This window comes from Crinia signifera, chromosome 1 (genome assembly GCF_055691185.1).
Source record: "Crinia signifera chromosome 1, ASM5569118v1, whole genome shotgun sequence".
In the NCBI taxonomy this organism is placed as follows: domain Eukaryota; kingdom Metazoa; phylum Chordata; class Amphibia; order Anura; family Myobatrachidae; genus Crinia; species Crinia signifera.
In genome coordinates, this window is record NC_139217.1 from 155,420,549 (window position 1) to 155,440,249 (window position 19,701).

Sequence of the window (19,701 nt, forward strand, 5' to 3'; positions counted from 1 at the left end):
TTTTTGCACCAGGGGTTGAGCAGCTACAATGTATATGCTAAAAAGGAAAAAAGGTTTGGGCTGCGCTAATTAGATGGTATTATGTGCAAAATGTATGCATAAAAATGAGGTGGAGATTGGTTAGATCTATCACAATTTATTAACACTTCTAAAATGATGAAGCCAGAAAGTAAACAGGCTATAAAAACAATAATGTTGGAAGAATAAAATCAACTTCTCACCAGACCATAACCATATGGATGGGTTTGACCCAGGAAGTCCCAAACGTCCAAATTGAGTGTAAACTGATGTCCCACACCTGGCAATGGGGAAAGTGACCAACGTCCAATTGTATATGCTGCTGCAGATTCATATTGGTCTTTGTTGTGGTGGTTATGACACATGCTCACTTAGTATAACTATATCTCATACAATGTATAAGTATAAGTTTAACTGTACTAGTAAACTATTATAAAGTTTCAACGTTCCCTTGTGTCTGGCAAATGTACATCTGCACCTTAATAATAAAAATCCTGGTGTGGTACTCGTGTGGCCATTATGCATTTCCAGTAAGCCTGAACTGCGGGCTGGGGCTCTGACAGCATATTGCAGCGATGACCTCTGATTGGTGGGCCTGTCTCTGAGGGTGTAGTATGATACAGGCCGATGTAAGAATCACATATTGCAATGTGAATGTAGAAGCTAATACCGTGCCCAGATTGCTTTTCCAATGGGATTTTTGATAAATGGGCAATAGGAATTAATTATCACTAATTTGATTAATATAGATACATAAGGGGAAATTTCCTAAGATTGGAGTTTTATTTCACATGGATTGTAGATATGGCCAACCAATCAGAATCTACTTCTTATTTATTTGGCACCTTCAAGAAGATAATAGATTGTATCTGATTAGTTGCTTGTAGCAACATCCTATGTGACATAGAACTCTCATCTTTTCCCCCATAAAATCTCATAATTGTGAGTACTTAATAATAAGTATTGTGCTTCAAGTGAAGGATTTTTCCTGGAAAAAAACACGTGTGTCCTCATACAACTAGCCTCAACCGCACCGTTCGGTGCAGCTTAGCCACTTTTTCTTAAAATGTCTTGTTTGCATCACAAACGGAGCAAAACACTACTCAGTGTACTGCCGGTGGTGGGCTGCAACTTTAAATGCACAGGAATTAGTTTTAAGGTGTGTACACATGGTCGACATGCGATGCGATGTGAGTCCCGATCGCATCGGGACTCGCATCGCACGGCATGAAGGAGAGAAGAGGGCAGTACCGATACCTATCACAGGAGACAGGGGCACAGATGGCAGGGTGCGGTGACACCCGGGGCCGTGGCACAGGAACAGTTTCCCCCCGCCGCATACATCAGAGGCCACACCAAGTCACCAACAGACTTCCGCAGTGACCCGGAAGTCTATACGGCGGACTTCCGGGTCACTGCGCATCAGCCCTGCAGCCCCAGGAGAAGCCCCTCTGGCCGCCAGAGCTATGTAAGTATAAAGGCACAAAGACTATATAGTCTTGCCTGCCCTCACTATGTCGCTGCCAATTTGCGCTCACTCAGGAGCACGCATCGGGCTCGCAAGCCCTACAAAGTACACAATCGGCTTGCGATATGGCTTCCGATGTGCACTATATCGGCAACATCGGAAGCCATATCGCCCCCTTGTGTACACACCATTAGACAAACAAAATCACAGATAACTTGTGAAACAGCCTCAGTCTCTGCATCATAGCGCATTGTGTACATGCTCAGACTCACTGGGAGAAATTGACTAAGATGGGAGTTCTGTTTCACATGGGATATTGCTATGGTAAACCAATCAGAATCTACTTATTTAGCACCCTCTAGAAGATAATATCTATGATATGCTATGATTGGTTGTCCATAGCAACATCCCATGTGAAATAGATTTCCTTTCTTAATAAATTCCCCCATTGACTCATCGATGTACAAATGTCACACATCGAATGACTCAGTGCAGTGTAGTTTTGTTGCTTCAATTTCTTTGAATTGTGCAAATAACATTCACATTGATCAAATAAGACATGTGGCATGGCTGGGTTGCCAGTAGGGGTTGTTTGGTGTTACTGCATCCACAGTGCATGAGGACATATCTGTACATATCATCACTTGTTCTACATCACCATGGCAAATATAAAAGCATCAGATAACTAGCACAGAGATCCAGTGATTGCCTTGTCATGTGATATATATTTTTTGGGAAGTATGTGGCTAATTTATTATATTTTTGTGGGTTATGACGGCGTAAATAGGGTTATTTTCACAATTTGTTTGTACTTGTAACAAGTAAGGCAAGCTGATGACATCATTATTATTATTATTTTTTGTTTTTACAGAAATACAGTTCACAATTTACGTGGTGCAAAGTCTATGCTGGCGACTTGCAGGAACGCTTTTCATTTTGAGGAAGTCGAACAAGCAGCGGAAGGTATATTGGCATATATTTTGTATTTTCTATATGAAAAAACATGTTTGCTGTTCCCATTCTGACAACCTTTATTCTGAAAAACCAAGAATGCTTTATTTACTGTGCGCTGTAAACTATTGTAATTGTTAAACATATTTCCGGGGGTATTTCTCAAAATAATTTTTGTACTAAATTAATCGGGAAAAGTGTAGAAGGGAATAATAGTTGCAGGGGGAGAGTAATACCACTTTTACACTGCTTTGCCAGGTCGCACCTGGGATTTTGTTTTCTGCTCCAGCATAGTTTAGTGTTTGGGGGGTCTTTATACAGTTAGCTTAAAATTGTCTTATGAATTGCCCCCTGAAGACCTACAAAAGGTCTGGTGGTGTGATAATTTCTTAGCAAATACTTCAACATCAATCTAGTTATTTGGGAATCCTGTAGACTTTTGTGTGATTTTATTTTATTATTATTATTATTATTATTATTATTATTATTATTATTATTATTATTAATAGTTTCTTATAAAGCATAGTATATTCTGTTGCACTTTATAGTTGGAAACAACAGTGATAGACAGACTGACAGACACAGAAAACCATCCAATTACCCCTGGAAAAACATTGGGAGCAAAAAACTGAAGTTTCTTTTCATGTTTTCCCTTCTGTTTTCTATTATGCTATCTGATTGGATCTGATAAGATCGCCCAATAAAAATCAGTTTTGGTGCAAAATATACCATCGGGGATTTTGCTTTGCCTGCCAACTATATAATTAGCCCCGCGTGAGTATATTACCTATCATTAAGGTAGGAAGATCACAAACTATATGGAGCATACTGTAGGCATTGATTCACAAGGACAGATATTATCTATTGCAAATGATCCAGCCAGATTGCAAATGGCCATATAATCTAGTCTCACAGAAATGTTGGGCAGGGATCAGGAAGAGGTCTTGTGTGAACTGTGCAGAGGGGATGTACTTGAGTAGAATAGCTTATGAATGTTATGTGCAGAATTTGAAAAACTTGCCTGAAGGTTTGGAGACTGGAGGAGAGACTAATTGTGCATGGGAGGACATTCCAAAGAGTTGGTGCAGCTGGAAGAAAGTCCTGCAATCGTGAATGGCAGTGATTACAAAGTGTGGATGAGAGGTGCAGATCTAGCCCTTATTCTGGTTGACTCGCTCGGGCGCGAATTCACACCCTTGTGAATCATCCAGACAGGACCAGCAACAGAAATCTTGAGACCCCATGCACTTATATCTCTGGGCCCCCCCTACCTCCCCAAATACCCTCACAGTGGCACAGTGAAAGAATTATACCATCAAAGACATTACGTCTCGCACAATGCCCCTCGACTTGATCCTCTGCAGTTAGTAGACCAGGCATTCCCAACCACGGTCCTCAAGGCACACCAACAGTGCAGGTTTTGTAGATATCCAGGCTTGAGCACAGGTGAATTAATTAGTATCTAAGGGATTCTGATTAAACCATCTGTGCTGAAACTGGATATCACTAAAACCTGCACTGTTGGTGTGCCTTGAGGACCGTGGTTGGGAATGCCTGTAGCAGACTAACACATAGCTTTTGTCCCTGCTGCAGCTGCTTGCAAATGCCAGCCATCAGAATCAGGCAGCTCTCCCCGGTCCCAAACTGCAATAAGTTCAGCTCTGGGGAGCTAAAAGTGGACATTGCTCATATTCATGGGACCACAGCTTGTCCCCACTACTCTTCAGTGGCTCCCCTGTCCACTCAGCTGTTCACCGGCCTCCCCTCTCCGCTTGGATCTTCAACAACCCCTCTCTCTACTCAGCTCTTCAGCCCCCTCCCTGAGAATCCGTTCAGCTGCCAGCTATTTCAGCGTAAGAGTGTAAGACGCCACCGCACTTCTCTCTGTGGGGAAACAACAGCGGCCGAGTAGCGCTCTGGGGCTCCTCAGATCACGAAGGCCCATCACAACTGTCCCCCTTATCCGCCCCCTGTCTCCGGGCCTGCATCCAGAATCCGCCCTGCGAATGGTGTTACGCCCGCCCCCCATTGCATGCCAGGTTCGTTCGCCCAGCAAGCGAATGGATGTTTTACATAAACATCCATTCGTATGCCAGTGGGAACCGCCCCCATCTGACCATCGAATGATGGTGAAGGCGCACGCATATGTAAGGGTGGTCCAGACCACTCATACATATGTATGTAGAAATCCAGGGAATAGGGCGGGCAGCTGACATCCGATTGCAGGGTGTTGTTCCTTGCAGGTGCTGTCAGGCCCCCTGGGTGACCGCTCTGCTCGCACACGCCTAATAATGGCCCTGTTTTCCTCTTGAGTTAGTATTTATTTTGATAGTAGTGATCTAATGTCACTCCTGTCATTTCTTAATGTACATCATGAATACTGTTTATTTATGCTGCTGAGACCTCTCAAAAATATTTATCTCATCCTCTTTAGTGCCATTGAACCTAGAGCTGGGTCCGCACAATTTTTTGCAGACCCAAGTCCCTAAGGAAATTTTCTCCAATGCCGATTGGGTGCAAATGATGATAGTGAGAGTCTTCCACCTGGTTTCCCTAGGGCTGGCTAGTGGAAAATCAGAGGGACAATCCCCCCCCCCCCCCCCTCCTCCCCTCTCTGTTTTTACATCAACAGGCTAGGCTTGAAGGCAAAGGGATGGTTATGAGGAGATTGGTCAAGAGATTCGTAGAGATAACTGTATGCATGTTTGAAGGGGATTAAACGTAAGTTAAATTGTCTAGTTATGGACTTATTTCTTTCACCAAGTGTATGCTGATAGGGAGTACATCTAGATGTGTTAAAACCTGCGTATGAATAACTGCATTTATTTCTGTGCAGGGAGTGCTAGAGCAATTGTGGCTGACTTGCATGTAACTGTGTATCAGCCCCTAGTGGGTGTTCTCATGTTAATCATTTATTATACTTGAAAATCATCCATTGTTACCATTTTGCAGTCTCATATAAACTCACTGGTATCATGTAAGAGTGCAAAAGTACACAGTTATTACAGGTATTCTAGCAGAGCCCAGATAGGGTGGCATTGTGTCTTGGTGAATATAATCACTTTCTGTTTTATTTTTCAGCAGGTGAATTTATTACAAAACAAGTTCAGAAGTTTTCGTCATCCCCAAACTTTGCTAGAAAGGCAAGAAAAGAAAATAGTAGTTTGTCGTCCAATCAGGAAGGCTTTGCTTCAGAGACCATCCCTTTTGAGAAGATGAGCAACTCCAGACACCAGATTCAAGCTCTGGTGGAGGAGTTAAAGGCTCAAAAGGTACTCCAATATAACTTACAGTGTATTGCATATATTACTGTTTACTTACATACAATTAATAAACAAAGAATTCCCTACAAACACAGACAAATGTACAGGGTTATATAGATAACGCTCTCAGCCAGTCTATAGTGACAGGATCCCTCAGTGAATGGCAAGGCTCCAGCTATGCTGTGTGATTATGGCCGATGGACGCAGACACAAGAGATTCAGGCAAAATGCAGAATCAATATTCAGAAGTGTGTTTCCTCTTATAGTCCAGTAGCAGCGGCGGTGGCGGGAGTCGCGGAAGGTGAGAAGCAGACAAGGAAGCACAGCATTGGTGGTATTTTGCTAGGGAGGAGGACACTGCCCATGAGAACTTACAGGTTAAAGGAAGGGGTGAACAGCTGGTGGATGAATTGAGAAGTGTATTGAGTTATGAGGAGGGATGAAAGCTTTACTAAAATACTATGTTTTAAAAGGCACTTTTGAGTGAGTTCCAAAGAAGGGGTCGACACAGGCAAAATCTTGGAGCTCAGCATGAGAGGAATGACCAAGGAGCCGATTCAGACCTGTTCGTACGGGTCCAAATTCGGCCCCTTCCCCAATGTTCTGGGTCTGCGCATGCGCAAATATGCACGTGCGTAAACCCTGGGAGCAAACGGCTATTTTACATTCGCCGGCATGTTCGCTCGTAGGGGAGGGCAGGGGGTGGCAGCCAGGGAAAGGCCAGCGTTTTATGGGCTTCCCCTGATAATGCAGGCGTGGCGAGGCCCGGTCGGCGCAGGTGCTACCGTGTCATGACGTCAGCGCCTGCCCCCTTTACGTTGATCTGCGGGCATCTGAAAAGTAAGTATGGTCTTACTTTTAAGAGCGAAAGCTGCAGAAATCATTGATTTCTCCTTCATTCGGCCGCATGAGATAGGATGTGTTCACATACATGCAAGGAGATTCGAGCGCCAGGGGAGTCTGGCATTGGCAGAGTGGCAGGTGGCGTTTACCTGTTTGCTAAACTGCGAACATACGCAGCCTAGCAAACAGGTCTGAATCTGGCCCCAAGATGAAAGAACTGCAGAACTTCCCCACCAAGGAAAAAACAGTATCTCAAATACTGCTCTTCCAAACCATTCGCAATGGATGTTTTGTTGCAGTATAATTCTGACTGCCAGAACATGCTGGCACTTGTAGAACCATTGTATTAAAGATGGAATGCAAAAGATCCCCAGTATGCATTTAGATATATAATATATTGGTGAAAGAATGATTATTTAAATGAAAGACATATTTACAAGTATTTTTTTTTTTTTTTACTATTGAGGTACTGCGCTTCTATTTACAGTATTTAAAAAAACAACAAACCATACCTCCCAACTTTTGGACATGCCGGGGCGGGACAGGGTGCGCGCCAGAGGCGCGCATCGATTTTTCGCGGGGCGTGGCCTATAATAGCGGTGCTGCTGTGATGCCACTCCCCCATTTTTCCCCGCTGTGGGGCATGCCCAGCAGCTCTATGAGCTGCTGGCCAGCCCCTCTGCCTGCAAGAATAGATGCTGTGCGCATGCGCACAGCATCTATTCACGGACTACAGGGGGGACTCCCAACTGCCCCCCCCCCCCCGCGGGACACTGCCGGCGGTGGGAGGGACGCGGGAATGTCCCAAAATACTGGGATATTCCCGCGATAAGCGGGACAGTTGGGAGGTATGACAACCTGAGAGCAGTATGGCTGAATCAATTGAGTCACACACATGCCTATTTAAATGAAAGACATATTCGTGAGCTTGTGTTTTACACAGTATTTTATTTCTGTGGTACTAAAGTGTGATCCATTAAGTCCAGACCAGGCACTTACTGGGACCAGCCCAGAATATGAGCACTGGGGTTTGGATCAGATTTGGATCAATGTTTTTCCCCCCATTATTTATTAAATGAAGCTGGAGTCTTAAGGGGCATACACACGTTTTTTATGCTAAGCGATTTTGCGTAAGCAAAAAAAAAAGGCCGGGTATTGGTTCAGAATGAGAGATTGCGATCAGTATCTCTCATTCTGTACACACAGAGAGATTTGCAGTCACTTGCCAAGCAATCTGACTAGATTTTGACTGCATGCACTTTCTTAGCAGGAGATATTTAATCTCTCGTGGCATACACATGGAGAGATCTGTGCTTACTTTCTAAGTAATCTAGTCAGATTGCTTAGAAAATAGTACAAAATCGCTCCGTGTGTATGCTCCTTCAGTCTACTGCCATATCAGGATATACATAAAGCTTATCTTGATGCACTTTGGACCTTATTCTGGTTGAATCGGTCCTTTGTGCATGCGCATATGCATTTATGCGCATGTGCAGACGCTGGGTGCGAACGGCGTACGGCGAACCCAACCATGCAGGTGGAGGGCGTGGGGCGGTGGCAGATATACTCGTCCAGTGTTTCTTGGGTGTTCCCAGGAAAATGCTGGGCGTTCCCATGGTAATGAAGCAGTGATGCGGCTGCCGGGGGGCGGGCAGCCGACATCGCCAGATATCAGCTGCCCGCCTGTCCTCGCACAGGGTGCACACAAACTCAAGGCACCTGAGAGTGTCTTAGATTTGCGTGCTTGTTCCACATGATTCGATGGTCGGTGGACATTGAATCATGTGGTCCTTCCCCCAAAGGCTGCGAATGGATGTTTATGCAAAAAATTTGCAGCTATGTGGTGATTGCGGCGTGTGAGGGGGGGGGGGGGGGGGCAGACATCCCTGCGGGCATCAACCAGAATAAGGTCCTTTGAACGTATTTTCATGCATATGCATTTACATGTTCATTTTAACCTAATGCAACATACTTTATGCCTGCTCTGTTTATGCAAATAAATAATCTGAATCAATATTATTCTCTATACTACTACAATATACATCTTACTTGACAATCCCTTGTCATATCAATTGTGTTATATATGACTCCTGAAATTTAGAGAACAACCAGTCTCATTTCATCTCATCTGTTGTTTGTTTCCCCTAAGAATATTGATGGTCACTAGTGAAATGAGAATATCCTATATCATAACAAGGAATCTTTATGTTTACTTCAGGACCTGGTGAAGCTTCTGCACCGTACCCTTGAGTCTGCTCACCAAGAGAAGAGAGCATGCAGCGATTACCTCAATGCTGCTGAGGAGAAAGATCGGCTAGAACTAATACGACACAAAGTTAGGCAAATTGAGGACCTCAGACAGCGTGTGGATTCCCTGGAGCAGGAGAAGAAGGACTTGGAACAGTGTGTTAGTTTTAAGGATCTTCACATTGCTGAACTTAAAGAACATGTACAACTGTTAATGGAGAAAAATAATGCCAAACAGCAAGTTATTTTAAAGCAGAATGAGCAGCTTCTTAGCCAAAATGATCCAGATGTTACAAGCAGCATTACGAATGAGACCTTGCACGAGCTGTACAGAAAAATTGACAGCTTAATGGTGAGTTTGTCATTTAAAAGATTGGAAAGAGCAGGGAAACTGTTGTAGTGGGGCAGGGGAAGATTTGGGGGACAAGGATCCCCTACACCTACTGTAATTTTTTAATTTCCATTGTTTGGTTATAAATCCTTATTTGATAATTGACAATTTAATATTCGGTACTTGCCTAATGAGAAATCCACCACTGAAGTGGTGCAGTAAGCTGGCAAAAGGTCACATCTGAAAGTTGATGTCTACAGATCTGCAGCACTAATGACATTGTGCATATGTATTTGTGTAAATGTGTGCTAGTCAGATAATGACATACATGTTCAGGTCATGGAGACAAATGGTCTGATTACAAAGCTGACCTGGCCAATATGATCCCTTAGGCAAAAATTTGTCTGATGCCCCTTAACACCACTAATTCCATCTCTGACCCAGCAACCCTGTCCCAGCACAGCACCCATTGCCTGTCAGTGCAGGATCAGCGCACTGACCTCCAGAATGGCCAATAGAAGGATGAGCTGCTGCTGATAGGCATACGTAGCAGCCTTCCTCCATTACAAGTGGCCATTTTGTTACTGCCTGAAACTGCCCCTACTCTGCTCCCTGTACTGGTGGTCACACTGCTGACAAATATGTAAGCTGCCTCATCACTAGATCAACACAGGTTATGCAATCATACATTAAGAGGGAAGTCCAGAAACAGAGCATTTTGCACCTAATGGAATGGGTCACATTGGAGGGTATGACAGGCCTCTAGGAAAACCCTTCCTGAGTAAGTATTGTGTAATGAGATTCATGCCAAGTTGGCCATGCTGCATGCTTTTTGTTGGTTGTTCATAAATGTTTCACTGCTTATTGCCGCAATAGTGCAGAGGCTCCGCTCGCTGCCAGTAATACACATGTGTGTCGCTATGAGCGGGGCGGCCACTGGAATTGCTGCCAAGCTGATCTAACTTTAGGCTGCATCAGCAGGGGTCATAAGAGCAAGTGCAAAGTCTTGGCTACCTCCTGGTGCAGTGCTGCTGTGTGCACTGCACTGCCCCCTGATCACAGCTCAGGCAATGCCAGCGGGTGCTAACACAAATCCCAACGGAAACACGAGTCGTCCCTAGGCATCGCATATGCCCTAGGCAATTGCCTAGTTTGCCTATGCCTAGGGCCAGCTCTGCAGTGATTCCCAAACTGCGTGCCTAAGTACCTTGGGAGCCTTTCAGGGGTGCCTCGAGTTGGTGGTCCAGGACAAATTGAAATTAAATACAGTATAGTCAATGTAATGGGCAAACCCAGTACTTGTGGCTGCCAATCATAAAACAGACAGAAGAAAATCTTGTCCTTCACCACATAATTCAACCTAAATATGACCTTTAAACAAAATTGATGTAATTTTTTTAAATAACAAACTTATGGCCTAGAGGTGCCATGGATACAATTCTGATATTATAGGGTGTTGTGATTCTAAAATGTTCAGGAACCACTGCTATATGACATGACTGAAGCTGATAAACTTCTTTGGGCAATAACTCCACATTATCTCTCTCCAAACCATGATGCATCTCCCCATAGACAGAAGAATTAATCACCGCACCAGTCACCGTGTCTGTCTTGCACATTCAACAGTAGGAAGCAAAAGGTTAAAATATTGTAATTATGTGACCTGGGCAGTGCCTCTGAAGGATACCATTCTGGCCAACCTTTATTTATTGCACTGGGGGCCTAATTCAGACTTGATTGCAGCGGAAATTTGTTTTCAAAATGGGCAAAACCAGGGGCAATGCAGGTGGGGCAAATGTGACCTGTGCAGAGACAGTTAGATTTGGGTTGTATTCAAACTGGAATCTACCACGCAGTGTAAAAATAAGGCAGCCAGTATTTACCATGCACAGAAATAAAATAACCGAAATCTAACACTCTCTGCACATTACATTTGCCCCACCTGCAGGACACATGGTTTTGCCTGTTTTGAGAACAAATTTGTCATGTGATCACGTCTGAATTAGGCCCAGAGTTAAGTCATTGATTGCTTGTGTATTTTACAATTCGTATAAAAACCTTATGTCCAGTTATTTCTTCCCTTTAGTGCATAGTAGCCAACTTTTTGTATCTCTGCATCAGGAGAAAACCATAGAACAGACACTGCTTTAGGGAGCGGGCTCTCTCATAATTAGGCCATGACTCTATTACATGAAAATGCTCCAGCTCATAGAATTTTGGTCCTGCACCCTCCACATGGAGTTGGGATTACCGATGTGGGATTCTGTAGGTCCGCCTACTCTTCTGGGGGTGTGTGGGAAGGAGCTACCTGCAAGTATGAGTGTACTGTGTGTAATACCTAATGCAATTTCTGTTATAGCTATCAGTTTATTATGGAATATGGTAGAGGCTCAGAACAGTAGCAGTCAGGGACTACCACACTAATGGCATGACATAATGAACCAATAAAATAACAATGTTCTTGTTTCCTTTGAAAAGGATGACATTAATGCTTACAAGACACAGAACCAGTTTTTAAACACTGAGATCCATCAAGTAACCAGTTTGTGGAGAAATACAGCTGGAAAGGAGACTGCACTCTTTATGAAGGTAACAGCTAGCATTCTTATGCAATGGGTTCAACTAAAGAATTAACCATAGAATATAAAGTCTTTCATATGAGTGTCTAGTAAAACCTACATACATATATATATATATATATATATATATATATATATACATACATATATATATATATATATATATATATATATATATATATATATATATATATATATATATATATATACATACATTTAGATGGAGACTCGGCACTCCAGGTACTGAGGTATAATTCCTTGTATGTTGCCGATATATATATATATCTCTTTATAATATATATATATATATAAGCGTTAGAGATAGGCCTGGCACTCCTCCAGCAAAGTAAAGGACCCAGGTGCCCTCTGGATCGGTAATATACAGGTGTTGATAGGAGAAAACAAACGCGGCACTCTGGGAATTTTAGAAAAAACGTGTATTGTAGCAAAAATAGCTTCCAACGAGTGCCGCGTTTGTTTTCTCCTATCAACACCTGTATATATATATATATATATATATATATATATATATATATCTTTATAATTATTAGGCTTACCATACCATCCCTTTAAATCAGGACACTTGTGAATTACACAGGCTTCAAGGCAGTCAGCCATAGAACCTGTGTAATTTAATTTAAATAAAACAAGCTTTGTGGTTAGATCCTCAAGACTCCATTCAAAATATGTTTATGTACAATGACACAATCACAATGCTGACTTAATTTTAAAAAAAAAATACTTTATAGAATGGGATTGTCTATATATCAGTGGCGTCACAAGGGGGGGTGTAGGCAGAGGGTCTGACACTAAAATAGCGACTCCTGCTCTGTGACAGCAGCTGGGTGCTGCAAGTAATGTTACAGTACAGCTCCTAGCTTCTGTCACATTGTTGGAGTCAACACTGCTGCCTACACTGTTATTGGGTACAGCAGCCCACATCTCAGGGACACCAAGGTGGCAAAAGGACCTTTCCACATGAGGCCACACCTCATCACATCAAGGTCACGAGCCTTTTTGTTGACCTTGGCACACTTCTAATTTCCTACTGCTGTACCAGGTGTCACAGGAGCTAGCATCCAGCATTTATATTACACATAATAAGTATTTCATTTCAATTGTGTTTTAAAATTCTCCTAGTGCTCATTCTTGGAAGCTAGGAATTGCCAGCTAGAGAGCAAATATTTAATTGTTCTGCGGAAGATGCAAGAAGCATTGCCCTACCTGGATGCCGAGTACTGTGAAGTCATTAAGAGTCTGATAGAAGATGCACTGCAGAGTGATCTGGAAAAAGCATCTAGCTCGTCCTCCGTGCATTTTAGTTCTGTCAGGTAAGTGACTGCTTAGTAATTGAACATAGGCCTGACTCTTTCACAGTTAGAAATATTCATATCCATATATCTCAAGGTCAAAATGAATAGGTACAGCACACAGCCACCACAAGCCTCCCCCCAAGCTCCCACAAAATGCAGTCGCTGCCCTGACACTGCCCCCGTCATCTTCACCCCCCAATCACTACTTTTCGGAGATCCGTGGGACATACTGAATTAGCCCCATAGTACATAAAACATTACATGAATGTTTATATGTGCTAACTGCCCCCCATGCTATCTGTGGCCTGTGGACAGCAGCTGCCACTGGTTGTGCATGAGCTATTACTAACCATTAGCAATTGTGTTCTGTTGTCTTGTGTCTGTTTTTATGGTTTTAAATCCTAACCATTTTTGTAGCAGGTATTCTATTCTCAGATTGAAAATTTAAAACCCTAGACTTTTTTGTGATTTTTTTTTTGTTTTAATCTATAAAATGTTAAAATGTTCTGTGTATCTTTCAGTGAATATGATGATTATGGATTCACAATAATACCGGAATATGAGGTGGAACACCTGAAACTTTTAGCCAAAATCCAGGCATTAGAAATTCGATCCAACAAGCTCCTTACACATGAGGTTGTGGATAAACCTTTGCGAATGAAATGGAACAGTATCAAGGAGTTGGCACACTCAGTGGAGCTGAAAAACCTGGTGAGGCTTGGTATACCAACAGAACACCGCAAGCATGTGTGGAAATGGCTCACTAGCCAACGGATCCACATTAGTGCTAACCATTATACCGATCTTCTGAGGAAGTGTGAGAGCTCTCAGCACCCAGCCACTCAACAGATTGAACTTGATATACATCGCACACTAACTAATAACAAGCACTTTACCTGCCCTACCTCAGAGTTCACTCAGAAGCTCAGGAGGGTGCTTCTAGCTTACGCATGGCAAAACCCCACCATTGGATATTGTCAGGGGTTGAACAGGTAAAAATCACAATTTAGTAAGGTTAATATTGGAATGTTCATCCATAATCTGTTGTTATACATGTTTGCTCAAGTGTTTTGCATGCCTTAAAAGGAAGAGATGGGTCACTTGTTTGGGCAACCTAATCGTGCACTACTTTATTACCTAATGCAGTCGTCCTCAAACCATTTTGATCTGGGACCCCATCACATCACATGTGTAGGCAGCAGACAGCACATACATGGCAGCATTGTGGAGACACAAATTATGTGCAGAGTCTCAAATAACAGACAATTCAACAGATTTCTCAGACTCCTTGAATCACTGACTGAGATGAGATAAATCATCAGCCTGATGGCCAGCAACATGGAGTCGTGACCTAATGCTGAGAAGGTCAGGACCCATAGTTTGAGAACCGCTGCCCTAATGCAATAGTAATTATATTTATTTCATCATACAAAATCTTAATGATCGTAATGTATCGCATGAAGGATAGATGTATGTGGGACACAAGTCGTGTTATACATATCATATGAGTGCCAGGTGACTCTGTAGCGCCTACAGTATTTTTTGGGACCTTTTTCCATTTGATAACGTCTTATTTGCAAAACAAAGTGAATAGGATGCACAAGCATCTTCTGCTAGTTAAATTAATAAGCAAAATGCCTATATTAAGTGTGTGACTGCTGCTGTATCTGCATAAGAAATGGACGTTACTGTGTTTTCCTGGAAAACCGTGTATTGCAGCATTTTGTATGAAGATACAGTATCAATATGAGCTGTGGCCCCAATATTTGTGCCCCTGATCTTTGGGCCCCTCTGCACCTGGGGCCTAGGAAATTTTTCTCCTTTGTCACCCCCTATTGCTGGACCTTTATCCACCAATGGGGCACCAGCCCAGACAGAGAGGCTTAGTTGATCTCCTCCAGATCAGATGTCTATCCTGCACATGTAATACGGTTCCAGTGATAGACAGACAGTAAAAGTGGAAAACATCCGCATAGCGGCGCAGTCATACCCAGGGTACCGTGAATTGATGAGTATGGCTCCCACTGCATGATATAGTATAATGCTGAGATGTGCAGCAATGTGCAGTGTGCACCACCAATTTACACACAGACTCCATAAAGACTTACCCTAATTATAATGTGGAATTTATTCTGTCATAGGATAGCAGCATTGGCACTTTTAGTCCTGGAAGATGAGGAGAGTGCGTTTTATTGTCTGGTTGACATTGTTGAGAACATAATGCCAGCAGAATACTACAGCAATAGTTTATCAGGGTCACAGGTAAGATATTCTTTTTTTTTTTTCCCCCATAAATTGCATTGTGATAAACCCATATTGCACTGGCGATGGATAGATCCACTCTACAAGATTTAGTTATGCAGTGGGGATGGACACTTGCATAACCACGGTATCCCATTGACTTGTTAGTCATCTTCAGACACTGAGGATTGATGCTACTTTCTCCTTTAGCAGTAAAGGAGCACAGACACATAGTTACATTAGGCCCATAGGAGCAGGGCACATTTTACTTATAAATGGCTGCCTTGTTTTGTAGTTATTAAATTTACTTTTGTTTCAGTTAAAAAATGGAAAAAAAATCAGAAAACTGAAGTATGGTTTGTGTGCTAAATAATCTATGCAGTAAACACATACATCAGAAAATACAGCCGTTCATGCAAACAGATAAAAACAAAAATACCATGTAATGTGATTATATAATGCCCACGCAAATACATGAGTTTTGGGGATCTTATGTAGGGCACAGAGATCTGTTCAAGATATTAATAACTATTCCCGTCCTAATTTACACAGAGTTCTAGTTATTCATGATTTACGGCCAGAAGCTACATAGCTCCAAATCAGAGCTGTTAAGTATTGTCACTAAATCACATAATTAATGGAATAAATTAAGATCCATTGAATTAATACTATATATTTTTTTTTTTTTGATGATCCTGGTGTGGAATAGCAAGGAATTGTTTTATTGCAGAACCACCACTTCTTTGATGACACACCGCTATTCTCTACAAATTGCAGCACCACGCCCCTGGACTGCCACTTCAGAAAGGAAGTGGGCAGTACCAAGGAAGCTGCTCTACTCTCTCCGGAGTTCAGGAGAGATTCCTGATATTTGTTAAGTCTAAGCCACTCCGGTAGAGAAGCATGCATGATTCAAATGTACATTTAGCTTTAATAAAGTAAGCTGGCCCACATTGTTACATCAGTCTACTCTGAAATCAAAGGTTAGTGAGGATGATATATCGGGGCTAGGCAGAATCCTATTTATTAAAGTCAACTTATAATGTACTTATTCACTAATATGCACATATGACGTACATAAAACCACTGTGCATGTACAAACAGGGCTAAAGGAGCCCTGGGCTTATTGAACACTGTTGATAACTAGTGTGCCACTGCACTATGTCACACTCATTTATGAGCAAGCTGTCTCTCTGGTGGCTTTTTATTAAAATTATAGTTTTTATTTATAAACCTATGTATACCTGTTATTTGCTTGATAAGTATACAGGCAGTACTATGATTATTCACCTTTATGTATACAGTATAGTGCCAACTTATTATGCAGTGCTTTACAGAGAATGTTTTTCTCATATGCTATCTCTCTCTCTCTCTCTCTCTCTCTCTCTCTCTCATCTTTGTTGACAGATAGTATTAATAACAGCACAGCGAAAATATCCCCTATATATATATGTACCAGAGGAGTCTTTCATGTTTGTGCGCACAGTGTACAAAGCTGGCCAGAGGCTGCAGGAGAGGGATCGGAAAATCCACTCCTCCAAATATGCCTTCATGGTCATAAAGATGTTTATGCCATCTGAGGATGGTGTAAACCAGCAAGGCCAAGTTTGGTACATTGAGTTCAGTCTATAGTCCCCATTGATAATAATGGAGACTGCAGTCTGCAGCGCTAATTAGCCATCTGCATAATTTTATAAAACAATGCTTGATAAACAGGAACCTAACAGTGAATTATTTAACATCACCTAATTATCTCTGCATTATCTGTTCTACTGACACTCCTGTTTCTCATCTGGCCTAAGTCCCATTCTCATACTTATCCTTCCTTCCATTGTGCCACACTTTTCATCTATTTTCTCTGCTTTTTAATGAACTCTCATTTTGGTACTTGTTTCCTAGCGCTGCGCCCATCGCATCGTATACCATAAGCCTTACAATGGTATGCGATGTGACGCGATGGCACCCGATGTTATACAATTTTAAATCATATAGCATTGTATATGGCATACAATGCGATGGTATATGATTTTAAATTGTATAAGCACCCTAATGGGTGTTTTCAATGTTAAATGGCCCCCCTATAAGATTATTAATTGTGTAAGCACCGTAATGGGTGCTTACAATGTTAAAAGCAACCCCACGCCACCCCCAGTATCAACCCCAACCCGAAGCGTGGTGAGCGCAGCAAGCCAGCGAGGGGCGGCGGTACAAGTCCTCCGACCTTTTCATACCCCTGCTATCCACGTCGGCGTAGAGTTGATCTTAGATAGTGTGGTGAGCGTAGTAAAGTAATACGCGTCCCCTCGCAGGGCGCGCTGCACTCGCCACGCTTCGGGCTCGCCACACTATCTAAAATCAACTCCACGCCGACTTGGATGAAAAGGTCGGAGGACGCTTGCCGCCGCCCCTCGCGGGCACGCTGCGCTTGCCACGCTTCGGGTTGGCGTTCATAGTGGGGGTGGCGTGGGGGTGCATTTAACATTGTAAATCATATAGGAGGCCCATTTAACATTGAAAACACCCATTAGGGTGCTTATGCAATTTAAAATAGTATCGCATGCAGCGATATGGCATGAGATGTGTTACAATGCATAAGATGCCATATGATTGAAAATCGTGGGCGCCGTGCTAGGAAACGAGGACCTTCAGTTTTAAATGGAGACAGTTCTATTTTATGCTGTCAGGGCCTGATTAAAAATTCCACGTGCCCTAGGCTAATACACATGTAGCTCCCCTTGTAATCCTGCTAAGCACACGTGTATGGGCGCTCAGGGACTAGCCAGTCATACTGCCCATGTTCAATGTAACCTAGGCTATATAACTGGCATTTAGAATCTTTTAGGAGTCTTTGGCTTTAGGCTGCCCAGCTGGCACTGTAGCACAATGTACATAAAGTCATGTTTCCTTCAGTAAGTTACAGTGGCACAGCTATCTGGCAGTCACCTTAAGAACGCTTCCTCCCCCACAGCACATTGTTATTGGTGTTGGCTAACAAGCATGTTGTCAGTCCTGGCGCCCTAGGCTGCAGCCTAATCGGCCTATTGGTTAATCAAGTACTGTATGTTGTTAATGAAACTGGTAAAAGCAAGTATCATATTAAAATTTAATGAAAGCACAATAATAAATTGGGTGATATTTTGAGTAAAATATATAATTCTGACACAAATCGTAGTGTGCAATTGCACACTGGTCGAGTGATACATTGTACTATTGATCCTCTGGTTCACTTGAATACACAGTGGCCCTAATTCAGACTTGATTGCAGGGCAAATTTGTTCTCAAATGGGAAAAACCATGAGGGGCAGATGTAACTTGTGCAGAGAGAGTTATATTTGGGTGGGGTGTGTTGAAACTAAAATCTAAACTGCAGTGTAAAAATAAAGCAGTCAGTATTTACCCTGCACTAAAACAAAATAACTCCCCCAAATCTAACTCTTTGCACATTTTACATCTGCCCCACCTGCAGTGCACATGGTTTTGTCCATTTTGAGCACAAATTTCTCCTGCGATCAGCCCTAAATTAGTATCAATCAGTGGCGTAACTATAGCACAGCAGCCCCCGTGCCTGCCCCCCATGCCTCCTCCCCCCATTGCCGCATGCTTACCTGTCCGCGCGTCCCGGCTCCCCTCCTGGCTTCAATCAATGCTATGGAGACGGACCACGATAAAATGGCCGCCCCATAAAGCAGACTGTTCTCTGAAACTGTCTGCGGTAAGGGAGCGGCCATTTTATTGTGGTCCGTCTGCATAGAATTTATTGAAGCCAGGAGGGGAGCCGGGACGCGCGGACAGGTAAGCATGCGGCAATGGGGGTAGGGGGCATGGGGGGCAGGCACGGGGGGGCGGGGAGGGGGGGCGCCCCCCCATTAACGGCGGGGGGGGGGGGGCGCCCCAAACAAAGCTACGCCGCTGGTATCAATGTCCTGAAGTGTACTCAGCCTTATATAATGAAGGCTAATATTATGCATTCTAATAAATTCATGAAGCTATATTCTATTTCTAGGTAGATCAAAGAGTGTTTAGAGATTTCCTGTCAGAAAAACTTCCTCGTTTGACTACACACTTTCAGCAATACAAAGTCGACCTGTCCCATATCACTTTCAACTGGTTCCTTGTGGTGTTTGTTGATAGTTTAGTAAGTGAAATTCTCCTGAGAGTCTGGGATGCCTTCCTGTATGAAGGGACAAAGGTAGGAATTATTTATGAGTGTAATAAAATTCATCAAGAGTCAATGTATTATAAGTAAAGTCTGAACACAATCATGGATATTTATTGTACACATCTGCATTTCAGAAAAACAGATACTGGTAGTGTGTGTGTGTGTGTGTGTGTGTGTGTGTGTATGTGTGTATATATATATATATATATATATATATATATATATATATATATATATATATATATATATACATAACAGTCCAGGAGTACTTAAAAAAGCACTGAGGCG

The 19,701-nt window shown here is 42.7% G+C and overlaps 1 protein-coding gene across 5 annotated transcripts in view; it reads left to right on the top strand.

Moving 5' to 3' along the window:
• The window catches only part of TBC1D2 (TBC1 domain family member 2), a 65,635-nt gene that overhangs the window by 32,680 nt on the left and 13,254 nt on the right, over positions 1-19,701 (top strand). For 4 of the 5 annotated variants that reach the window (XM_083174941.1, XM_083174954.1, XM_083174937.1 and 1 more), the window contains exons 5-12: positions 2,358-2,449; positions 5,519-5,709; positions 8,762-9,142; positions 11,600-11,710; positions 12,841-13,031; positions 13,535-14,005; positions 15,155-15,275; positions 19,258-19,443. In XM_083174941.1, the coding sequence (XP_083031067.1) occupies positions 2,358-2,449; positions 5,519-5,709; positions 8,762-9,142; positions 11,600-11,710; positions 12,841-13,031; positions 13,535-14,005; positions 15,155-15,275; positions 19,258-19,443 (1,744 nt within the window). The remainder of the gene's footprint in view (positions 1-2,357; positions 2,450-5,518; positions 5,710-8,761; positions 9,143-11,599; positions 11,711-12,840; positions 13,032-13,534; positions 14,006-15,154; positions 15,276-19,257; positions 19,444-19,701) is intronic. The other variant, XM_083174952.1, reaches the window with a different exon arrangement.